The sequence below is a fragment of the Artemia sp. Qi Xiang Cuo genome, chromosome 3 (genome assembly GCF_049724085.1).
Source record: "Artemia sp. Qi Xiang Cuo chromosome 3, ASM4972408v1, whole genome shotgun sequence".
In the NCBI taxonomy this organism is placed as follows: domain Eukaryota; kingdom Metazoa; phylum Arthropoda; class Branchiopoda; order Anostraca; family Artemiidae; genus Artemia; species Artemia sp. Qi Xiang Cuo.
The window spans coordinates 58,604,106-58,628,784 of NC_142796.1; the positions used below are offsets into that span (position 1 = coordinate 58,604,106).

General features: G+C 35.0%; 1 protein-coding gene and 1 non-coding gene across 3 annotated transcripts in view; both read right to left on the minus strand.

Annotated features, from left to right (window-relative positions):
- The window catches only part of LOC148954339 (uncharacterized), a 159,584-nt gene that overhangs the window by 83,485 nt on the left and 51,420 nt on the right, over positions 1 to 24,679 (minus strand). For both annotated transcript variants that reach the window (XM_089086270.1, XM_089086271.1), the window contains exons 5-6: positions 11,958 to 12,125; positions 3,657 to 3,748 (exon numbers count right to left, since the gene is read on the minus strand). In XM_089086270.1, coding sequence (XP_088942396.1) covers positions 3,657 to 3,748; positions 11,958 to 12,125 — 260 coding nt within the window. The remainder of the gene's footprint in view (positions 1 to 3,656; positions 3,749 to 11,957; positions 12,126 to 24,679) is intronic.
- On the minus strand, positions 12,727 to 12,798 carry TRNAM-CAU (transfer RNA methionine (anticodon CAU)). Its single transcript has one exon. It is a non-coding gene; the product is annotated as a tRNA-Met (tRNA).

Below are 24,679 nucleotides of genomic sequence, written 5' to 3' on the forward strand. Positions count from 1 at the left end.
AATCTTGAGCCAGTAGAAATAACACACAAAACTGATTGAGGGGTTGCCAACCCCTGCGATTTATTGGTATTGTGATTTTTTATATTGCCTAAACAAAAAATAACTAAATTTGCGAATAAATCACTAGATTATTGAAGAAAATCCTTAAATCAGCCAGAAAATCACTAAAATCTAGGGATTTTTCGTTACCGGGTGGCAACCCTAACTGAATGGTACTTTTGTATAAGATTTTAAGTCAGTGAAATGAAAGGACTTTTCTTCTTTTTTCTTTTACAAATATCCTCTGTTTCTCTACGATTAAACTTTATAGAAAAGAGAGCGGAAGTAGTGGGGTTACACACATCATTTATTTATAGAATCTTTCTTCTTCATTTTAAGCTTTAGGGTCACTCTTTACTTTCATTTGATAGAAACTTTTATTTTTGAGAAAAAGAAATCGAATATATTTTAATCCTACATTTCTAAATCTTTTTGTGAAAAATCTACTATTTCTTTTGTTTTTATCGTTTTTTAGCGTTTCGGCAAAAATATAAGATTTATTATCTTGCAGTTTAGGATTTTAAACATTCGATTTTATTAATAAATGACAGATCTGAGCGAACAATTGAAAGAGTTCAAAAACATTTAAAGGATGTTCGTGGGCAATTTTTTTATTTTCAAACAATAAGCTTTTGATCGTTTACAAAAAGAAAAGTAGAACGACATTTTTCCAAGGGTTAAACCAACTGCTCCTTTAGAAATATAATTGGGGTTGCCAACGCTTTAATACTCTTTTATGTTCGGCAAAATAACTTTCAAGCTCAAATTCCGCTCAAAATATAGAGAATTTTAACTTCTTTTGTTGTGTTGAAAAAAAATTGCCAATTATAAATTGCTGTTATTTGCAATGTTTAAATTCTTAAAGTTTCTTTGGTTATTTTGGGAAGATGGGTTTGGTTAAAAGGAATATTAAGGAATAAATAGGCTACATAGGTTAAAAGGAATGTGGTTTCAAATAGAAAATGAGTACAAATAGCAGATCTAGTGGAGGTGGGCGATACTTGGTATCGATACTTTTGATATACACAGAATAAAAAAATTGACATTTGCTAAAGTTGATATCAGGAACATACGATATCGAAGGTCTCAGGGTCAGGTCCCTACCCAGAATCTTAAGTCTTTACAGATTTCTGGAATTTTTTTGTAGAAATTTTCAAATAATATATTTTGTATTTTTACTTCTTCCTCCCTTAAAAAAAAAACAAACTAAACTTTACGCACAAGCCTGGTTAGGAGTGTCACAAACACGATGATATACAAAACTTTTGTTCACATTAAAATTTGAAGATATGTAAATCTTGTCGGTTACAACTGCTATCTTGATGTTACCTTACAGCTTAGAGGTATCGATGCTCCTAAGAAGCACCGTATTTTGCTTCGATACCCGAAACTTTTTAGGTATCGCTCAGCTCCTATATTCTAGTGAATTGAACCCTCCGCTCCCCCCAAAAGAAAACAAATATTTGATACCAAGGTAACTGACCAATTCAGAGTTGAAATTGAAATTTCTTTGACGAATTATAAAGGGTTGTGTGAAAATAAATCGACTTAAATATGTTAAAATGGAAATAAAAAAAATCGTATCTATTTGTAAAGCTTATTTTAACAAAAAATGATGGACAGAAAGGTCTTTCATTAGGTGGATCCACCGTATTTGTAATTAAATTGAGAGGAAGGGAATTTAGGTTAAACAGAGGTGTTTTAGAGCAAATGAAGTTTTGGTTGATTTTTTGAAATTTTGGTTCCACCATAGAAGGAGTGCCCTATGACAGAAGGACACCCAGTAAAACGGCCGGGTTAATATTTGATATAAATAATAGGCAACTGACAAGGTCTGAATATGAGAAATATACCCTAAACCAAAAATTCCCCAAAGAAATATCTAGTAAAGCGAAATATTCCGCCCTTAAGCTTTAGCAAACATCAGCAAAAAATTGAAAAGCTCCTTTGAAAAGCTTTTTTGAATTGAAAATCTAAACCTTATTTACTTTTCCTGACTGTGAGCAGCTTTGAACTACTTAATTAGTGATATATTTTATGTTCCATTTGTAACATCTTTTTCTAGTACTTGCTTATCCGTCGTGGATTACTGCGACATTAAAAAGGAAACTTAAAGAAAATTCCTACCTGAATATTCCCCCTTGCGATTGCAAAAACTCTCCCTAAAAGGAAATATATATATATATATATATATATATATATATATATATATATATATATATATATATATATATATATATATATATATATATATATATATATATATATATATATATATATATATATATATATATATATATTTCTACTTACTTTTAATTTCTCTCAGCAGGCTCCTTTTTACTCGATAAAAATTTTCAAACTGAGGAGATTCACCTAATCACCTTGGGTGGTTGGCTTTTGTTTTGCTTCCGATAGATTTCCAATCATCAAAAATCCAAGCGTTACTAAATATTTGGTACACAGAAAGCTTATTTTGTCGACCTTTAGACGCCGGAAGTGAAGTGTTTTCATGTGAAATTAGGTGACTGCTTGTTTGTCTCTGAAACAGGCAAGCAAATATGTAAATCATAAAATAAACAAGCAAAAATTGTAAATTGTCATATTTTTACAACAATTTTTTTCCCTGAATTCATGTAATATAAAAAAAAAGTTTTGTTTGATATAAATCATGATCTCTTACAATTTTTTACTAGATTTCGGGAAATTTACTAGATCCTCTAAATTTACTAGATTTTTTTTTACTAGAAATAGTAAAATCCTACTGATGGTGGCAACCCTGCCCATACCCCCTTCTCAGCGAAAAGTTCCTCTCACGTACTAATAGCGATCACATTTTTGAATTTAAAAGTATTTGAAAATTTCCCCAAGAAAGTTTACTCCACGGACGATTCTCCTTCCGGAAAATCCCCCCCCCTATTCTGCCCCGGGAAAATTTCTATTTCTCGCTGAAATCTCACCCTCGTCCCGCCGTAGTGGAAGTTTTTGATAGTTTCCTTTTCCATAATTAGTTTACATGCCATTTTATAAGCGGCATTAAAAAAATATGCAGAATTTCTGTTAAAAAGGTAATGGCAACCGTTTTCTAGAACTCTTAAGGAGATGTATTGCACAAGAAGGTTGAATCCGCTAAATCATTCTGCCTCAATTCTTCCATTATGCAGAATTTAGAGCAGAATCAGCTAAAAAGCCTTATAAAAGCTCATTATCGGAATCCTCTTTTCATGACAGCACCCCGGCGTAAGTCCTCATGCGTTACAAAATAAACGACTTAAGAGAATTTTGGTGGGAATTCTGCAACATCCATCTTTCCCATCTGACCATTTTTCATTGCCAAAACTTAAAAAACAGTTAAAAATTGAAAATGTTGAAAAGTTATTACAGAAAATTATAAAAAAAAATCCGCATATTTTTTAAAAAGCCCCTTGTGTTTGTGATACAAATTCACTTATGTCTCATCTTTTCGCTTTCGTCGTTTTTTAAGTAAACTCTTGTGATGCTCAGAAAATCGACAGCAATCCCTTTTGATATGTTTTTAACAAATACTTTCATATCTCCTATTCTTCGTCACAAATTTGCGTCATAATAAAGACAAAGCTGAATATACGTATCCTACTTACTTATCTAACGCCATTGCTCTCAATAGGTCAGATGGAAAATCTTTCATCATTTCTTTATCACCGATGAGATGCTGAAACTTTTCAGTTGCAACCTAGATTTAGAAAAAATTAAGATTATTAAATGAGTATTGCTATGATATGACGCATTCGAGATATGATATGACGACATTGCTCTCAGTAGGTCAGATGGAAATCTTTGATCATTTCATTATCACTGATGAGAGGCTTGAACTTTTCAGTTGCAACCTAGATTTAGAAAAACTAAAGATTATTAAATGATTATTCCTATGATATGACGCCAGTGTTCTGATATGATACGACACTATGATATGATATAGCTATGATATTACTCCATTGAAGTATGATATGACGCCAATTCTCTCAGGAAGTCATATGGAAAATCTTTCATCATTTCTTTATCATTGACGATATGCTGAAACTTTTCAGTTGCAACCTAGATTTAGAAAAACTAAAGATTAGTAAATGATTATTGCTATGATATGACGCCAGTGTTCTGATATGATACGACACTATGATATGATATAGCTATGATATTACTCCATTGAAGTATGATATGACGCCAATCCTCTCAGTAAGTCATATGGAAAATCTTTAATCATTTCTTTATCATTGATGATATGCTGAAACTTTTCAGTTGCAACCTAGATTTAGAAAAACTAAAGATAATTAAATGATTATTGCTATGATATGACGCCAGGGCTCTCAGTAAGTCAGATGGAAAATCTTTTATAATTTTTTTTTATTACCGATGAGATGCTGAAACTTTTCTGTTGCAACCTAGATTTAGAAAAACTAAAGATTAGTAAATGATTATTGCTATGATATGGCGCCACTGAGATATGACATGATGGACTTGCTCTCAGAAAGTCCGATGAAAAATATTTCATCATTTCTTTATCACCGATGAGATGCTGAAACTTTTCAGTAGCAAACTAGACTTAGAAAAACTAAATATTATTTCTAAACACATTGATTTCCAATTTTTCAGACATAACAGAATGATATAAATATAATATAAACTCTATGCTACCTTGATAAGATATAAACGGAAATTCAATTTTAAAAAAGCAGAAAACCGAAGACTTTGGGGTCGCAGTTTCACCTAGTGGTAATTCCATAAGCATTATTTCACTTTTTATCGAAATATTCTAACTCTTATACTAAGTACGCTAGATTTTTCACTCAATCTATTTTCAAGTACCTCACTCAATTTTAAAGATTCCTGATGTATATATTTAAAAAAGCCGAAAAGTAGTAAAAACAAAATTAGTTGCATCAGAGTGTAAAATAAGCTTCCTTGTCCAGCCACTTCCCTAAGCATACCCAAAATACGCTATTTCTCATTATTCTGGTCTTATTTTTTATATTTTATTCTGATCATAATATCAATTCATATTTCCTCTGACCCTTCTAATACTACTTCAGCCAAAAGTAGATTCTGATAAAAGAAAAAATTTCTTGTCGAGATTCTATTAATACAAGTGAAAAGGAGGAGTGCGAAACAGAATCGGCTTTACATAACATAGATATTAAATTGATCAAAATTATAAATTCATCAATGAAAAAAGTCGGCAAACTGAGAAAAATACAGTTAAAATAAATCAAGTTTCATAAAGCAAAAGACATTTTGCGCCACAATGCTTTCTATTCAATTCTATACATAGATTACCGAGAAAAGTTATTTATACCTTTTATTCCATTTTGAAATTGAATTTAAAAATATGCATAAATTTATTATTTTCGACTTTTTAGTCTTCTTTAAAACTAAAAAAGCCTTTAGTAATCCCTAGGAAAAATGTTTTCTTAGCTAAGATTCGAATCTAAGCTACCACGACCACAGGCGTGAATTCTAACCGCTACGCTATCAAGTCTTACATACTTTTGTTATATACTTCTGTTATATACTTACATACTGTTTGTTATATACTCTGCTGTGCACAATTTATGGTTAATGACCAGACCAGGAAGGTGGGAGGGGAGCATACAAGAGGGAAGAATTTCGATGTTGCATTATTGCATTGTCATCGGAAGTGCATGTACTGATAAAACTTGGAAGTGATCGACAAGCAGTTGATTTATGAAAAGCATTAAGGTGGCTGGAAGGGAGAGTATACAAGAGGGAGAAATTTTAACGTTGCATTATTGCACTTTCGTCGGAAGTGCATACACTGATAACATTTGGAAGTAATCCAAATAAAATCTGGAAATTTCGGAAGCAGTCGAAAAACGGCTCACATATTTAATAAGCTTTTGTGACAAATTAACAAAAACAAAAAAGTCAGTGAGTCATGGAAACTGAGTTTAAAAAAAAACGGGGAGCAACCATTATATTCAAGGAGGGTAGTAGGCCTACAAAAAAAAAATACAGGCGGCGACAGTTGGAATCAGCTTTGCTTGGACAAGTGTCAAATTCCTTGTCCAAACAAAACTTCAGAAATTCATGTTATAAAGTTCATTTATAATTTCATGAAGCATTCCTTCAGAAATAATAAACGTAGAATTTTTTTCCGTGATTGTCTTCCATTGGGAAGAGAAAATCAGCTTTCCCTGATTTAGATAAGCTAAACGCGTGAAACAACCAATGATTTTTCATGTTTCAGTGAAAAGTAGGTACACAGATAATTTCACAAACAACATTAGAATGCCATAACAAAAACAAAATTAAAGAAATGAAGATCGGGAAAAGGTTTTTGGGGCAACAAAAACACTGGATTAAACTTTTTCTTGCTTTATGTAACATAATAAACAAAAAAGTAAACAGTCACAAATATAAATCATTACGCTAGGGAAAAAAGAATGTTCTGGGAGGACAACCGCCTCCCTTCTTCAGCGCGATGAGGTAAAGTTAGAGGGAAACTCGTTCATATTTGAAGCTAATAATAATAATAACAATAATAATAATAATAATTAAAAAAACAAAAGAAACCAAAAGAAAAACGAATAAAAACCAAAAGTACAAGGTTAAAAAAAACTAAAAACCACACAACGCGGAGATCCAACAGGAATAACAAACAAATAAAATACAATTAGCAGAATTAAAAATTTAAAAGCCAAAAAATCACCATGCCAACAATTAGCAAATCGTGTTCATCCAATATCTTATTTGGCCTTATTCTCCATCTTCATTTCTTCAATTTTGTTTCAGCACCTGCTCAGGGTGAGTACCCTTCTGCCAAGGTTTAGGATATGTCGTGGGTGTCAAGCGGAAACCACATATCTGGTCAAATTTGTGATTTTCACTTTTTAACGCAGTTCTATTCGCCGGAAAAACTCTGCGTCGAATGGTGTATATCTCGATTGCCTCCGACCAATAAATTCGGAGATACAGACATGGTGGAAACGACGTATCTCGGATTACCATAGAAGGGTGTCAGGCGGAAACCACATATCTCGCAACTTCCTCATTGCGGCAACTCTGAAGATTTACCTGAAGTACACTACGATTTACATGAAGGTAGAGTTTCGAGTGGCAAAGGTACCTGTAATGAAGCCTTTGAGTCAAAGAACAAGGAAGTAGACACAACTGGTCCAGAGATGAAACCTCAGACGAGGAAGAAGCTCCTCGTCCAGATCACGTGTTTCAATCTGCTTCAGAAATTGAGGAATGTCTTCCACTTAAAAAACCGTGCGAAATAAAACAAAGAAGGAAAAAATCTTGATAGAGTTAGGAAAAGAGTATGAAAGAGAACGGAAGGAAAGGTGGAGTAGAACTAAAGCAAGCAAAATCATGCTAAACCCTTGTCTTTCGGAAAAATGAAGGTGTAAGTTTTGCAAAAGCTTCTCAGAGGAACAGGGGAAAGGGATCTTTTCTTGCTGTTTGGGGCTCGGCAATAAAATACAACAAAAAGATTAGTTGTGTGCTCAGTCTCAATCTGAACCTGTTTGAAAGCAAACTCTGAAAGCAGAACCAATAAGAAAGGACACTATAAGATATTATACGCCGTATAATGATGGAAACAAGAAGAAAGTTCGTCTAAAACTTTTCAGGGCAACCCTAGATCTTGGAGAGTTTGCTGCAAGAAATGTAGCTAAGAACAATGATTGGGGATTTTCTTGGAGAACGGATAAAATATCAATCCCTACGAATAAGATACAAAGGAATGTCTATAAGCATACAAGAAAGTTGATGACTTACCTGCTGTGGGATTCTATTACCGCCGTTCGTCTACAACGAAGAACTATCTGCCTTAAAATTTCAAAAAAAAAGTTGAACCTATTCAGGCTATTTCTAACGCGGTCATTAACATAGCTTTAAATTCACTAGCAAAGCTACATGTAAGCATCAAAAAGCAATGTTCAACCTTTTTGGAGCATCTACCAAAAACAGATTATGTCCCTGATGTCGAGGAATACACCCTTGCAATGGGAAATGTCAGGGAACATTTTGTGCATAACGAAGCATATCATTACGAGTCCGTGTATAATATCTTTGGTGTCAACCATTGCTTGAAATGTGGTCACAGTGGTGACCTTTACGCTGCAATTCTGATTGACGAGGAAGGACAAGCCTTATTTTTTTAGAAAGGTAATAATCAAGCTGTAGAAGTTGGTAATAGATGTTTGTGTGTGAGGACAACACAAAGCCAGAAGATAGTAAAACTGGGCACAGCTTTCCTGATTTTGTACCTTCTTTTCTCAAAAGGTTAGTAGAAGAATCAGAAACGCAATCTTCTACCAAATTTGGCGATGAAGAATGGATTACTAAGATAAAAAATATAATCCTTAGAGATATTTGTCAAAAATATATGATAAAAGATTTGAATGAAAATACTTTAGAGTAAGACAACCAAAATAAATTCTACCATAAAAAGCCGGTTGGCTGACAAAAATCACCCTATTAAATGGAAATATCACTAACATCTCTGAAAATATGAGCCTATTGACATTCAAATGTGTCAGATACTCTTTTACACAATTTCCGAGATGAACAAAGAAGATTCGTCAATGGATTCCCTTGTAGAATTGTATTTGGATAAATTCAATTATTGCACAAACCAGTCAATTCAGCTTGACAAAACGGGACATTCAATTTATTGTCATCCACGCAATGGATGTTACAGCCTTTTTCGTGCTCTATGAGCATTGGCGACACATTTTCCTGTTCTAACAAACTTTGTTAGAAGCTTATACAAGGCAGCAGAATCATTATAGATGTAAAAAGAATTAGAAGCAAAGGTAGTATTTCACAATTAAGATCCATTGTAGAAGCTACAATTTCGAATCTGAGGATGAAAAACTTTACAAGCTTTCTGGAGCCTAAGGGTCCTCGGGTATCTACTGAAGAGTCGGAAATTACGAAAATCTTTGGGAATAATCTAACAAAAGTAACTGAGATAAGAGACGAATACCCACGAGTTCCTTGCGATTCTTGCGAGCAGTTAAAACATTCAAATGATGTAAAACCTCTTGGCTCTTTTTCAAGGTGATATTATATTAAAAGAAGATCATTAGACGAACAAACCAATGCATATATTGGATTGAGTTAGCTGCTTGATTCTTTGATGTTCCTCTCTTATTTAATAAAAAAAAAAAACAGGATCTAACCTCGTTACCCACCTTAACCGCAACAGTGTTATTCTTGTACATAGCACTAATGGCTTCAATGTATTTGTCTGCTATACCATACAAGGATACCTTGGCTAAAACTTTTCTATAAACAGAATCGAAGGCTTACTCATAATCTATAAAACTGAGGACTGAAGGTGTTTGATAATTCCGGCACTTCTCAATTATTAATATAGGAATCACAATTTGTTCGACGCATCTTCCACCCTTCCTAAAACCGCACTGTTCTTCTCTTATAACTTTGTCTACAGTATCTTTCAGTCTAAAAAGTATCAAGTTACCAAGTAATTTGCTACCTACAGAGCCCAGACCAATGCCTCCATAATTACCAAACTCACTCTTATTACCTATCTCATACAATGGCTTAATTGGGATATTTCTAAACTCGTTAGATATTAGGCAATACCTCAAGGTATTGCCTTCTCTGCAAGCTTTTCCACCGCATCAATTGGTTTTTGGCCTAAGAATTGCCATCACGCCATCAGAATCGCACAATTTAGAATATATTACCCCTAAAGTAGAGATATTTTTTTATAATAATTCAGTAAAATAAAAAATTAAATAAACAGGTATGGTTTCTCACCTGTGTGCACTCTTTGGTGGACATTCAAATGGCTTGATTGAGAAAAGGTTTTCTTGCACAGATCACACTTATATGGCTTCTCACCTGTATGTACTCTTTGGTGCTTAATTAAAGAGCTTGAGTCACGAAAACTCTTTTTACATGAATCACATTTATATGGTTTCTTACCTGTATGAACTCTTTGATGGGTAATCAAAGTGCTTGATTGAGAAAAAGTTTTCTTGCACACACCACATTTATAGGGTTTCTCACCAGTATGAACTCTTTTATGGGTAATCAAAGTGCTTGATTGAGAAAAACTCTTTTGACATACATTACATTTATATAGCTTCTCACCAGTATGTAGTCTTTGATGCCCAATCAAATGGCTTGATTGAGAAAAGGTTTTCTTGCACACACCACACGTATATGGCTTCTCACCTGTATGTAATCTTTGGTGCTTAATCAAAGAGATTGAGTCACGAAAACTCTTTTTACATGAATCGCATTTATATGGTTTCTCACCTGTATGAACTCTTAGATGGATAATCAAAGTGCTTGATTGAGAAAAGGTTTTCTTGCACACATCACATTTATAGGGTTTCTCACCAGTATGAACTCTTTGATGGGTAATCAAAGTGCTTGATTGAGAAAATCTCTTTTGACATACACTACATTGATATGGTTTCTCACCAGTATGTAGTCTCTGATGCGTAATCAAATTTCCTGATTTAGAAAAAATCTTTTGACATACATTACATTTAAATGAGTTTCCCCTGTGCATTCTTTGGTGGCTTTCCAATTTTGAATGGAAGTCAAATCTTTTGTCGCATATTTTACACTCATAATCTTTTCTGGGGTTTTTAAAATGCAAACTACTAATCAAATGTGTTTTCTGATTGTTTGAGTCTATTGTTTCAAAGTGTTTTGCATCAAACACGTTTGGTGAAAAGTGACCTTGCAAAATTAAATGTTGCCCAATATCATCAATGAATTCTCGCAAGCAAATAGGACATCGTCTCGTCTCTCCTATTTTGTGTTCCATAAAGTGAGCAACATATTTCTTGTAATCACGAAATGCAGCAAAACAGATATCGCACTCTATTATAGGAAGTTCTTCACAGCCAGTATCTGTATGAAGATTCAGCATCAATAATGATTTCTCTGCTTTTCCACAGGAGCCACAACACCAGATCCCAGCTTTTGCTTCTTCTATCACCTTCTCTGAAATTTTGTTAACCACAACGATCGGTTTTGGGCCAGAGAATGCTTTATATCGTTGAGAATGTGTAGTATAAGGGGGCAACATATTTGTAACATTTGGAACGTCATTTTCTTTGTAAACAGCCTTGCATGCATCCAACATTATGCTATTTCTACCAGGAGACTCGAAGAGATTTTCTGTACCTATGTTTAATATTTCACTAGGAGTACAAACTGCTTCGTATCCCGGAGAATGTACAGTAGACGTAGGTAACAATACAACTTCACCCGTAGGAGCGCCAATGTCTTTGTCAATAGCCTCAAATACATTCATCCTTTGATATTTTTCCAGCCACGTTTCATCATGTTTTCTTAAACTATCATCAGCATATATGGAGTAGAACATTTTAAATCTCATCAGCTTTTTTTTCTCTCTCAAACATCTGTCCTAATCTTACATTAAACAATATGTCATTTATAATACCATAAAAATAATCTGATATTATTTATTATCTGCTACAAATAACAGATGAGCAGGCAGGTAATCAGCTTTTAAAATTTAAAGAAGATACTTTTGCACCAAATAGAAATTGGAAAATTGAAGAAATGATCATTGTTTCTCGTTGTGCAAATTATTTCCTACTAACTATGACGTCAGTAATCTAAACTTAGTCATGTTAAAAGACGATCAAATCATTGCATATATTGGACTTAGTTAGCTGCCTGGTTCTTTGAATTTCTTCTTTAGGGGCGGAAGGCGGGAGGGGCAGTATACCCAATGTTGCAAGATTCATTCACGTGCCTCAAAAACTTTTTGATTAAGCGACTGTATTCTACTAAAATTCCAGAAATAGCAAGAACAACAAGCCTGGGAATAAAAGCGCCCTGGTAGACGATCTATACCGACTTAGAATACCTTAGTGAATCTGCAAAATACGAATTCTGCGTACCTTAACTCGATTTCTATATGCAGATTTGGCCTCCTCCAACTTTGCCATGTTTTGTTTGACAACTGATAGTCCTTTTTCTGATAATTCTAAACCGTTCATTTTTCCTTCTCGAATATATTTCTTCAACAATGCCTTCTCAGTGGGAGCTAAGTCTTCGTTCAACAGACTCTAAAAATAAAAACTTTAATCAAGATTTATAAATATCCACATAACCTATTACAAAAAATAAAATAAATAAAAATCATGGATAGTGTAAGAGGAAAGTATGCTGATTAACTATAATTAATTAGCGATTCTAATTTGCTATCACAACTAAAAAATTAAGACACGATATAAGAACATTCAATTTCATTACAGACAAATAGGCCAATATGGAAAAGATGAAACATATATTAAAGCATATGAGATATACACAATTATGACATCTAAGGAGGGTTTGGAACCAGAGACCTGATGTTTGATTAATCGTGTCAATAGAAGGGGGTATTCCCCCCCCTCTATATTTGAAAAGTAATTCTTTTTGGTATTTACATTAATAAAGGTTTTTTGTGGTATATCCACAAACTGAAAAAAAAACTGTTGTCAATTTCCCTTTATAAAAGCAAGTTACGTATTATGGTACCCTAAACGAATGGGCATGTCTAACATTTCCATATTTCTAACAGTATTACAGAGCATTTATGCTTTTAAAAATGGAGTAAACTTTCCGCTCAAGATTTCAACAACCTACAAAATTTATTCTCTGGAATTCTCTCCGCAAGACTAAAAATAGCAGCTAGTGGTTTCGATCCACCGACCTCTGGGTTATGGGCCCAGCGCGCTCCCGCTGCGCCAAGCTGCTCTTAAATTAAAACTGGAACCAAGAGAGATATGCTGAATTAATTGGTTCGACCATGGATTTGAACACGAACTACAAACATACAGACTCATAATGATCTTTTTTTTAGAGATAGAGGCAGTGGCGTAAATTTTTCAAATCCTGGGGGGGGGGGAGTTGGAGCCAATTTTCCAAAACCAAGTGAAAATGAGTTAAAATTCTACTTTAGCTACTTTTGGCTATCTTGGAAAGGGGTTAGGTTAGGAAAATGAAACTTTGGTACTTGTGCATTATCTGGTACACATCGCTGTATACTGTACAAGGAACTACTAATGGAAACTCGTCAAACGGGCATTTGCAAGAGATAAATGGATGGCAAAGCGTAATTGCTAATTGCGTTTACAATATTTAAACTGTTGTTTTTTGGGGTTTTTGGGGGGGGGGAGGTACCTAGGTTACGTTAGGTTATGTATTTAATATATGCTATGCTTTACCCCTCCCCCCCCCCCCTTAATGTGCAAATATATAGCCCAAATTTGTTTCTGAAATTTTTTATATTCATCATATTTTATTATATTTCACTAGCATTAAGCAAACTTGACTTCTTTCGTGTGTACCATATAATGCACAAGTAACAGAACTTTTAGGGATGGGTCTAGAGGCTAATGTCCATATTTTGTAGCCATATTTTAGCCATTTGTATGTAGCCATATTTTCAAAATATACCAAAGATCATATAACAAAAACTCCAGGGATAGCACAGCCCCCAGAACCCGGAACCAAGTATTGTAAATTTTGCCCCAGGGGCCAATAAGGTTTTGTGGAAAGGATGGTCGAGTAAACTTCGGAGAAGACTCCCTCGATTGTAAATCGGTGCTTCTAGTGCCCTTTTTAAGTGTAAAAAGTGATCGGAGGGTAACTGGGAAGGTATTTTGAAGTACCTACCTCCACTCCTTCTCCCTCTAGAGAGTCCTGAAATTTGCCTATATGACATTTTGACATTTGACTATACCTATTGAAATTTTGACAAAACAACATTTGGTACTTATGCATTATACGGGCCCACCGCTATATACCGTATTAGGAAACCAGACATGGAGACCCGTCAAACGGGTATTTGTTATCTAAATTGATTGCAAAGCGTGGTTTCTTATCGAGTTTACAATATTTAAACGATTGTTTTTTGGGTTTTAGGAGGGGGGGGGAAGGTACTCCCCTGTTGAAGGCTATCCCATCAACAACCTGAAGCCTACCCTAGAATCCCTTGATCTCCCCAAAAAGACTTAAATTATAGAATCTAGGGGATGTATAGAATTCTAGCAGTGGTGAATGTTCTAAACTTTTGAAAAGAATTTCTGCACGAAATGATTATTATATTTGGATACAGCATTGAATTCTGAATCGACTGGGGTGTTTACCACTTAGTTATCCTAGCCTATTTCATTATGGTCCTGTATCCCAATTTATCCATAAAATATCTGCTTGGCTGTGCCCTTTTAACCAATACCCATGGCAACTAATAAGGGAACTTTCATCAACTTACTGATGGTCGAATTAAATAAAAGGGTTCTATCCCATTATTTGGGCCTCTCGGCTTAACCATTATAGACTAGGCAATGATTAAAACCCGTTTTGTGACGTCTTAACTGTTATAGAGCAGGCAATGATAGCAAGGTTTTCATTGCGTATACGATATTAAAATGTGTTTTTTTGGACTTTAGGGGGGGAGAGGGAAAGGTACCTAGGTTAGGTTACGTATTTAATATATGCTCTGCTTTACCCCCCCCCCCTAATGTGCAAATATATAGCCCAAATTTATTTCTAAACTATTACATGTTCATACTATTTTATTTCATTAGTATTAACCAAACTTGACTTCTTTCGTCGGCCTGTATAATGCATAAGTACCCATCATGTTACCTTAATTTTCAGTTATCATTTTCTTTGTCTCTAGCTCTAGCCTCTGAAAATGCAATTCCTGTTATTTGAGTAGAATTTTAATCCATATCAATGTTCTTTTTCAAAATTTAGGAAATGTATTTGCATATCTTTAAAACCTTATAAATTGGAATTGAGCAAAGTTGGGAAGCTGATCTATTTCGCCAGGTTTCACTTTTATAATACACAGATTGTTAAAGGTCATCAAAGGTCAGGACCCCCTAGAGAGAGAAGCAGTGGAGGTAGGTACTTCAAAATACCTTTCTGGGATGTGCTTTAGCTTGTAAACCCATCCCTGAAGGTTTCATTTTCCTAACCTAGCCCATTTCCACAAGGGAGCCCACAGGGGGGCGGCGTCAGGGGGCCATTCCCCCCCCCCCCCCTGGAATTTAGACCGGACTTGAGAGAAAATAGAAGTATAACAACTAACCAAAGAAAAAGAATTTTTTATTTTTGTTTTGTCTTTGAGAATTGTTATAAATCCTATTTAGATACGACTCTGAATTTAATTCGTTTCTTAGATCTTAGATTAACTCAATATAGGTCATTATTTATCTATCTAAAGGAGACCGAAACCGGAATCCAATTTAGGGTGCAGAGTAAATACTCTCAAGGACATCCTTATCTGTGTTGCCACTTATACCGCATTTTGCGGTATAATACCGCAATTTCAAGGAAGATACCGCACAATTTTTTTATGATACCGCAAAATAGGTTCTATTACCGCATCTATAGCAGTAATGTCCTCATTACTCACCATAAAAAGTCAAATTATCGCTCTTAATTTGAAATCATAGATGGCAATTCAACGCGGAATGTTGGCAAAATTCAAAACTGGCAAGTAATGGTGTTTTGAATCTACCCTTTGAAAAGCATAGCCAGTAAAGGAAGAAGCAAGTATTTGACATCTTAGTCACCTGCCTGAACAAAAGTAATTACCAGACATTACTATGGTAAATGTGCAGAGGTGCTGCCCAACAGAGTGAATATTATCCTGGAAGAAAATGAATTATCTTATTCTTATTACTTGCTTCTATTAGGCAGCACCTCTACACTTTTACAGCCCAATAAGCTGGATAGTATAGAGTATAAAATAAATTGTTATAAATCTGTGTGATGTGCTATTGATCATGGCACTAAATCCAAAGCCATAAAATTATTTGTTTGAGTCAACAATAAGTTGAGCTATCACTAATTTGCAGTAAATGATACTAAGTATTTCTGTGTTAAGTGATGTTTTGTTGATAAAGGTGGACCCCTGATAAAAGCAACTTATTTCTTAGTGTATATTACTCAGTCAATTGGGGCTATATTTCTTACAACCACTCCAGGTCATAAGGAGACATGTTAAGAAAACAATTCTTACTTCATAATATGCAAAGTAATCCTAGTTAACATATTTTCCAGGGGAAGCACGTTTATCCTCGCTATTTTCCTTGTTTTTCCTGTTTTTCAATCACATTTTTCATTTTTATGTCCATTCTCCAAGTTTTGAAAATTGTTTATAAAAAAAAATACCCAAGAGCCATCTAGTTAATCTAACCTAACTTATATTAAATTTATCAATATTTGCCTATTTGTATCTTTATGGTAGATGGCAGTGATGGTGTTTAACTTTCATATATAGACTATTTACAAAACAGATAAATGAAGTCAAATTGGTTTATTTTTTGCAATTTTCTTTAAAAAAAATTGTACAACAGTTAAAATAGTGAGGATAAAGGTGTTTCCCTTGGAAAATATGTTAACTAGGATTATTATACATATTAAGAAGTAAGAATTGTTTTCATAACATGTCTCATTATGGCCTGGAGTGGTTGTAAACTTATACCCAATTGGGTACCTAACACCAATTGTTCAGTCAATTGGTGTAAGGTTGCAGAGATGGTACCCAGTAACACAACTCATTTTTTAGTGTATATTCTGGTTCTATTGGGCAGTAACTCTGCACGCTTTACTATAGAGGTCCCTAATCTGCACCTTTACCATTTTATCTCTTTCTCTTTTTTGCTTTCTTTTCAGTTTTTTTTTGTGTAGAAGTCTTCTTGTTCACTAAAACAAGGGTATAACAGAAGAAAAATGCAAGAAAAAAAGACACTTTGTAATGTTTAATGTGGTCAATGGCCTCCCCACCCCCAAATTTCTCCTAGGATTTTGCTTGCTGCATTTGTCCCAGTTTTTCCAGTATACTTTTTTAATCTATTTTAAGTGCCTCAAAACAGTAAAGTTTCTCCTTTTTATAAATCTTCACAGCATAGGCTAATATCCCTTTTCAAGTGTATTTGTTTAATGACAAGGATGTTCGTTTGTAAGGACAAATCTACAGAAAAATCCCAAAATAAACTGTGAAACTTCATGCCAGAAAACACTTTTCCATCCTAGACTCTCACTTTTTTTTTACTAGCAAAAAAAATATAAATAAATAAAAAAAAAAAAAAAAAAGAAAAAAGAAGAAGATATTTCCTAGTGCTAACTTTTTTTAAACTTAGGCTTTGAGTGTTTGACAGGCATTTACTTCTCTAAAATAGCTGTCAAAAAGGCAAATATAAGGAATAGTGCACTTTTTAGTGATATACATCTTTTGATTTGCTACCTTCTTTATAGAAAAGTTTTGCACAAATGATTTTGTCAGCACATCTTTGTTGCCCTTTCCAAAAGGAGAAGGGATTGAAATTGCCTTGTCTACAACTAAGAGTGCTTGAGACAAGATTGCTCTTTTTGTTTCTCGACAAAGCCCCCCCCCCCCTCTTTTAACTGGACATGTTGGATCAGTCACTATAATCAATTCTTTGTTTTTGCTTTTATAGCTTTTATAATACTAGTCTGACCCCTTTCATTTTAAAATAAGAAAAAAGGGTGATTCTACCAAATTGCTTGACTCATCTTGTTTGTAAGGTGGACATACTTCATTAAAATAGCTGAGGTGATTGATCTCAATCAAGGGCATGAGGATGGGGTTAAAGACTTGGATGATGAACCCTCCACAAATTCTTCAAAAAAACAGAAGTTGGCAAGGAAGTCTTCAGATCAAAAATACAGGTATGAGTTGGAAAGAGAATCTGACTTTATAGGATGGTTAGAGAGGGGAAAGTTGCAGAACAACGAAATCAATGCATATATAGCTCACTGCCTCTATTGCAAAAAGGACTTTCTTTGTAAGAAGGGGAAATATGACCTGAAAAGGCGCAAACAGAGCAAAGTTCACGAAGTAAACGAAAGAGTCTGGATAGATTTGTCTTCCAAGACTATGCCATTAGACCATCATTTTTCCAGCAATTCCAGAAGCAAAAGAGTGGCTACTGTTGAAGCAAAGCTTGTATCATTTCCTGTTGAAAATGATCTACTCTATTCACTTTCTGACGACTTGCTGAAGCTCATGAAAAGTATTCCAGGTCCGGATTTGCTGAGCCATGCCAGTCTGGGTAGAACAAAAGCTGACAAGCACTGGCACCTTATTTTCACGGTAAGCTTCTTGACATCCTAAAGACGAACCCTTTCTCGGTGGTTATTGACGAAACAACAGATCAGTCTGTAGCCAAACAACTTGCTGTTTGTGTCAGTTTTTGTGATGAAACAATGAATATACAGGTAGATTTACTTGCTCTGATAGAATGCAGCGATGGATCAGCGTCTGGTATACTCAACCAGCTTGTCAGAGTGATGGATGATGTCAAGAAGGCAGGCGTTCCTCTTCAGAATTGGGTTGGATTTTGCTCTGACACAACCAATGCTATGATGGGCATAAACCATTCAGTCAAGACACTTGTAGAAGGAAAATATCCATGGGTCACAGTTGTTAAATGTAGCTGCCATTTATGTCCCCTGGTTGCAAGCCATGCTTGTAAAAAACTTTCAAAGAGTCTGGAAGATTTATACAGAATCGTTTGATCACTTTTGACGCAGTCCAAAACGGCAAGAGACATATAGGAAAGAATTTCAAGTTTTAACTCAAGTGGAACAACACAGATTCCTTGCTTTGGTTCCGACTTGTTGGCTTTCATTTTCAAACTGTGCGACACGTATTCTTGAGCACTTGGATGCTCTTACGTTGTTTTGGGACTCTTTAGTACTTGAAGACCCCTCACGAGCAAATGACCAGGTACGAATGACATTGAACAATCCTTACTCAAGAGGTCAAATGTATTTTGTTGAATATGTGTTAGGAGAAGTGAATGGATTGAATACTATGTTTCAGGCACAAAAACCCTTATTTCACCTCTTGAAAAGCCAGGTACAAAAGCTCTTTCCTACTTTAGGCATGGATTTCGTGAAACCTTCCTATATTCGTGTAACCAATCCTTTCGCCATCAACCCATACGATGCAGCAAACCCTCCTCTTGATAACTGCGTCTATATTGGATATAAAGGTCATGATCTCCTTATGGGGCTGGAAACGAAGGAAGTCGTTGACGGCTGTTTTGTAGCCTAGAGTCTCCGAATTCGTCGCCCCGCAAGAGACTTTTATATTGAAACTATCAAACAAATTCTTGACCGTTTTCCCTTCTCTGACAAGATCTACAACTTCCTCCATTTCCTGACTCCAAGCTCTAGCTACGAGCTAAGAGTTCCTAGTTTTCATCAATTCTGCGGGCACTATTACTCTGGTATTTGGGATAAGGTGAAGCTGGAGCAAGAATGGCGGTCCATATCAAATGTAACTTTATCTGAAGGTGTAAATCTTGCAAATTTGGACGAATATGATATAGTGGTCTGTTGGCGCCGTCTTCTTACAATGAAATCTCCTACAGGAGGGGTCATGTTTCTAAACGTCCTGAAAGTGATACAGTACTTTTTTTCACTGCCTTTGTCAAATGTCATTGCCGAGCGCTTTTTCAGTGTTCTAAAGGAAGTGAATACTGACAAGGCGAAATCGCCTTAGCTCAGAAACTCTTTCGTCGACATGGGCAAACTGAGGTCTGGGAGGGGCAGTTACCCCCCCCCCCTGCCCCATATCAAATGACGCCCCTGGACATAAGGTAAAGAAGATGGATTGGTTGTCAATTATTTATTGAAAAACGCAGGCATAAATTAACAGAAACAACAAAGGGTAGTTTTTTTTGGGTGGGTGGTGTTTTTGGAAATGTAGGCGGGGTAATTCTGTTTTTTTTTTTCTATATTTTCAATGGCAACACCAAAAATATATAGGTATCTGCTAGCCAGTATGCACTCGAGAATTTGGATCTATAAAATTAGACAATAACCGGTTTATTGCTGCTTGAATACGGAGACAATTAGCTTTGGCTCAGAGGAAAACTACTTTGTAGTTATATTTTAATAATTATTTAGTTGGTATTTTAGTTAGGTTAGGTTACACTTTGCATGCAACCCCGCTATATTTAGCCTCCGACCCCCCCCCCCCCAATTTGCAAATATACAACCCAAATTATATATATCCTATCTATCTTTCAAGCGTCTCAGTTGTTTCAACCCCGTACCTGTAGATCCCAATTCTCGAGTATGTACTGGCTAGCAGGATATATTTCAACGAAAATACCCAAAAAGGTATTTTCCGAAATCTAGGGGAGGGGATGAATCTAAGGGCAATTCTAGAGGGTTTGTTGCAGAATAATATCAGGAAGTAGTAAAAATAACGGTACTTATCGGTTATTGGAAACAGATAAAAGAATTACGCTTAGGTTGCATCTCAGAAAGGGGTTTCATAAATACAAAAACGTGCGACGGATGATACAATCAATGCATTAGACTTAGACAGAATACATTGGACTTGTATAATTTGGGCTATATATTTGCACATTTGGGGAGGGGTGGGGGTTACGTTTCCATAATTTTGTTCTTCAGTATTGTATTATTATCATGTTTTGTTATATTTCATTGGGATTAACCTAAGTTCACTTCTTGGATGTGTTTCCAATAACCGACAAGTACCAAAATAATAACTGCAAATCCAGAGTGCATAATAAACCACTGTACAAGATTCCCAGAGCGACACCGAGAACCACTGTACAACGAGATGTCCTGTGAAGTCCTTTCGAAACATCTATACCCACCTCCCTTCACCGCCACATGGAACTGACCTTTGACAAAATTGGGTTAATTTTGTATTATGAAAGTCAACTTTCGGTAGCTGTCAATTATATCGACCAGACTCAAGAAGTGTGATCTGTTTGACCTGAGTAAAATCGGTTTCTCTGTCTGGATTCGGAGATAAAAAATTGCCATCTGACACTGAATTAGGAATGATAACTATTGTTTCGGTTGATCTTAGAAGTAAAAGCTTATTGCGAAAAGAAATTTATGGTTATTTCGAAAAAGAGCCTGAAACCCCTTTAAAAGGGGGTCAAATCGAAGTAAAAGTGCACCATTGAAATCAGCATGGTCTAACACCTTTGGTAGGATAATTACAGTCCCCCACCTAGAACACCAAGGAAAATAACTTTTTTGCATGATCTGTCTCCCTTTTTTTTCTTTTTTTTCTAGCAGGGCTAGGGGGTGGCCAGAGCATCATAGAGTGGTGTATAATAGCTCATTCGAAAGAAAATTAATTTTGTAAGTGCTTTTTTTAAGTGAACAAAAAGATCGGAGGGCAAATAGCCCCCTCCCCCAACTAGTCCTATAAAAATTTTGATAGCTATTTTGTTTAACATAGTTCAAAGGTCCAATATATATGATTTTTATGATGATATGGCCCTCCATAGTCCCTGGGGAAGGGCTGTATGTGGTACCGGGCTTGTCGATATCGCGCGTATCGGTATCGGGAGTATTGGTATCGCATGCATCGTATCGGGAATATCGGTATCCGCTGGGTTTTTTTTTCAGTTATTTTCTAGGCTCATTTTTCAAAGCATGTCCCGGCAAGGTATCATCGTTGCAGTGACAGCTGCAACCTAGTAAAGAGCGAACCACAGCCCATAGTAACCAAAAGTTAAAAAACAAGTTTTGAAAAAAAACTGCCTAGTGAAAAAAAAATCCCATTTGACACTGACTCTGAAACGTTAACTATTATTTCGGTTCGTCTTAAAATTAAAAGTTTATTGAGAAAAGAAATTTATGGTGATTTGGAAAAAAAGCCTGAAACCCCTCGAAAAATGGCGTCAGATAAAAATGAAAAGTGAACCATTGGAATCAAAATGGCTAAAACCTTGTACAGGGAAGTTACAATCCCCCTCCCTGAACAATAAGGAAAATCACTTTTTTTGCATCGGTAGCATTGATATATCGAAGAAAAGAAGACGCCTGTAAGGGTATTTCAGTCCTTTACGTACACGTAAAGGAACCTAAAGCTTCCCGAAAAAACAGAATTTTCTAAAATAGTGCACATTTCAACTGAACTCAGAAATACTACACTTTAATAGCATGAATCGTGCTTCAAAAACTCCGGTTTGTTACAGGATTATTTAAAAAATAGGTCGTTAGCCCAATAAGTTTCATCAAACAGTTCATAGTGTTAAACTGTAATTAAGGAGCGACTCAGTCAAATTGTAATCGAAAATCAAAAATAGAATTTTGATAACAATTAATAAGAATTGTGTTTTTATGCAGATTGCAAATATATAAATTTCATTGCGTTTAATATCTACTCACCAAAGGCTCCAAGCCTCATAAGAAAAAGGGATTTTTATGGATTAAGAGATGTTGAAAACAGAGAGCCTGATTTTCTAAAAAGAGAGAAACACCCCCCAAAAAGTCAACAAATCTTAATGTGAATCAGACCTTCGGATTCAGCATATCAGAAAAAATTATTGTGGGGATAATGATCTCCTATCTGCAAAAATGTGGAATTGTATGTTTTTGCCAGAAGACTGATCACGGATGCGTTTCTATTCGTTGTTTTTTGTTCTAATGTCTTTTTTAAGAGACCATAAAGATTTGAGGGCAACTTAACGTCCACCCAAGACCTAATTTGTCTCTTATTTTGTTTTCTAATGTTATTATTTGAGATCAATTTGACAAAAAAAAATCATCTCCTTCAACTAACGACAAACGTATAATACAGAAGTAGATTTAGGGTTGAGACCTTTAAACGACGAAGCGACGATTTTGCCTAGGGGGATTCAGATCAGAGAGAGAAGACATTCTGATTCAGAGAGATCAGAGAAAGAAGACAGTCTGATTGTGATGGTAAGCATTCAGTTTAGTTTATTAATATTGATAACTTGTGTCTTATGTTTCCCAAAATGTTTAAGATAGTTTATTTTTATAAATAAAAAAAGTTTGGTAAAATTCTACGGTACTGTTCTATTAGCTGTATGCAAGAAGTGACGTTCGGCTAATACTAATGAAATAAAACAAAATAGGATAAAAATATAATAGTTTAGAAACAAAATTTGGTTATATATTTGTACATTAGGGGGGCGGGGGGTAAAGCATAGCATATATTAAAAACGTAACCAAACCTAGGTACCTTTTCCCCCCTAAACCCCAAAAAAATAAGTTTAAACATTGTAAACGCAGTTAGAAACCAATAGTTTATAAACAAATTTCGGCTATATATTTGCACACTAAGGGGGGGGGGGGGGGGTAAGGCATAGCATATATTAAATACCTAACCAAACCTAGGTACCTTTTCCCCCTAAACCCCAAAAAACAATAATTTAAATATTGTAAAACCAATAACAAACCACGTTTTACAATCTATTTGTCTATTGAAAGAAACCCGTTTCGAAAGAAACCCGCATCTTCCCTATATAATATAGTGCGTGTGTTCCAGATAGTACATAAGTACCAAAGTATGTCCCGGGAAGGTATTTTGAAGTACCTATTTCCACTCCTTCTCCCTCTAGATGGTCCATAGATTTGCCTACGTGACAGGTCTATACTTATTGAAATTTTGAAAGAACAACATTTTACCTTAATTTTCAGTTATCAGTTTCTTTTTCTCAAGGTTTAATTCTGAAAAATACAATTCCTGCTATGTGAGTAGAATTTTAAGCCATGTCAATGTTTTTTTTCTTCAAAATTTAGGAAATGTATTTGCATATCTTTAAAACCTTATAAATTGGGATTGAGCAAAGTTGTGAAGCTGAAAACAATTTTGTCGCATTTCATCTAAGCAGAAGATCTATTTTGCAAGGTTTCAGTTTTATAACACACAGATTTGATGAGGCGGCGAACAAGAGATTTGAGGAGATATGATGAGTAAGTCAAAGGTATTCAGAAAAGACAAGATTCGTGGCATTATTATTGCAACCGTTCAGCTCTGGAGGTAGGAAAAAGGGGGGAAAGTCTTTCTTTAATTTGTGCCTCGATTTGATTTCATCTTCATTTCAGGTCCGTGTGTCATTGTTTTCCTGATTGGAAGATATTTCTAACTCAAGTGTCTTCTGTCGGCCTGCTTCTACGCCATTGTTTTACTGATTTCCACCATGAAAAAATGCAGCCGTTAAGAGGTGTCATATTATATGGGAGAAATTTTTTGTTGTAATTTTCTGTTCTTTTAAAATAAATAAGATTTTTTTCTTTGGTATTTATTGATGCTTCAGAAAGAATAAAGGGAAACTGAATCCTGAGAACTAGATATTAGACTGTAGACCAAGGAAACTGAACAACGTTACTGATGGAAATCCAATAAAAGAACGGAAAATCCAGAAAACAAGATGGAAATCCAATAAGGATCTTAAAATTCAACATGGTGTTTTGTCAACAAATTGAAAATTTAATTCGGGACAAAATTCAACGTTTTTGTTTCTCAACAAATTCGAAATTTTATAATGACCACGGAATTCCAAAATGGTCTCCAATATTCAATTTCAGCTGTCGAAATTCCAAATTTTGTTGTTGATAAACATGACAAACAATTTTTGTTGAATCTCAAACAATTTTTTTTACAGTGTGGGGCTATTGGGCAAGCAGAACTTATAAAAGTGAAGTTTAATGACTCATTTGAAAGCTATTGCTCTTATATACGTGTTTTTTTTTTCAATTTTACATTCGCAAGTGCGATATAGCACTAAAGCAAAATTTATGGTACCACTTCTGTGGCACCATAAGTTTTAAAGCTCTGAGGCAC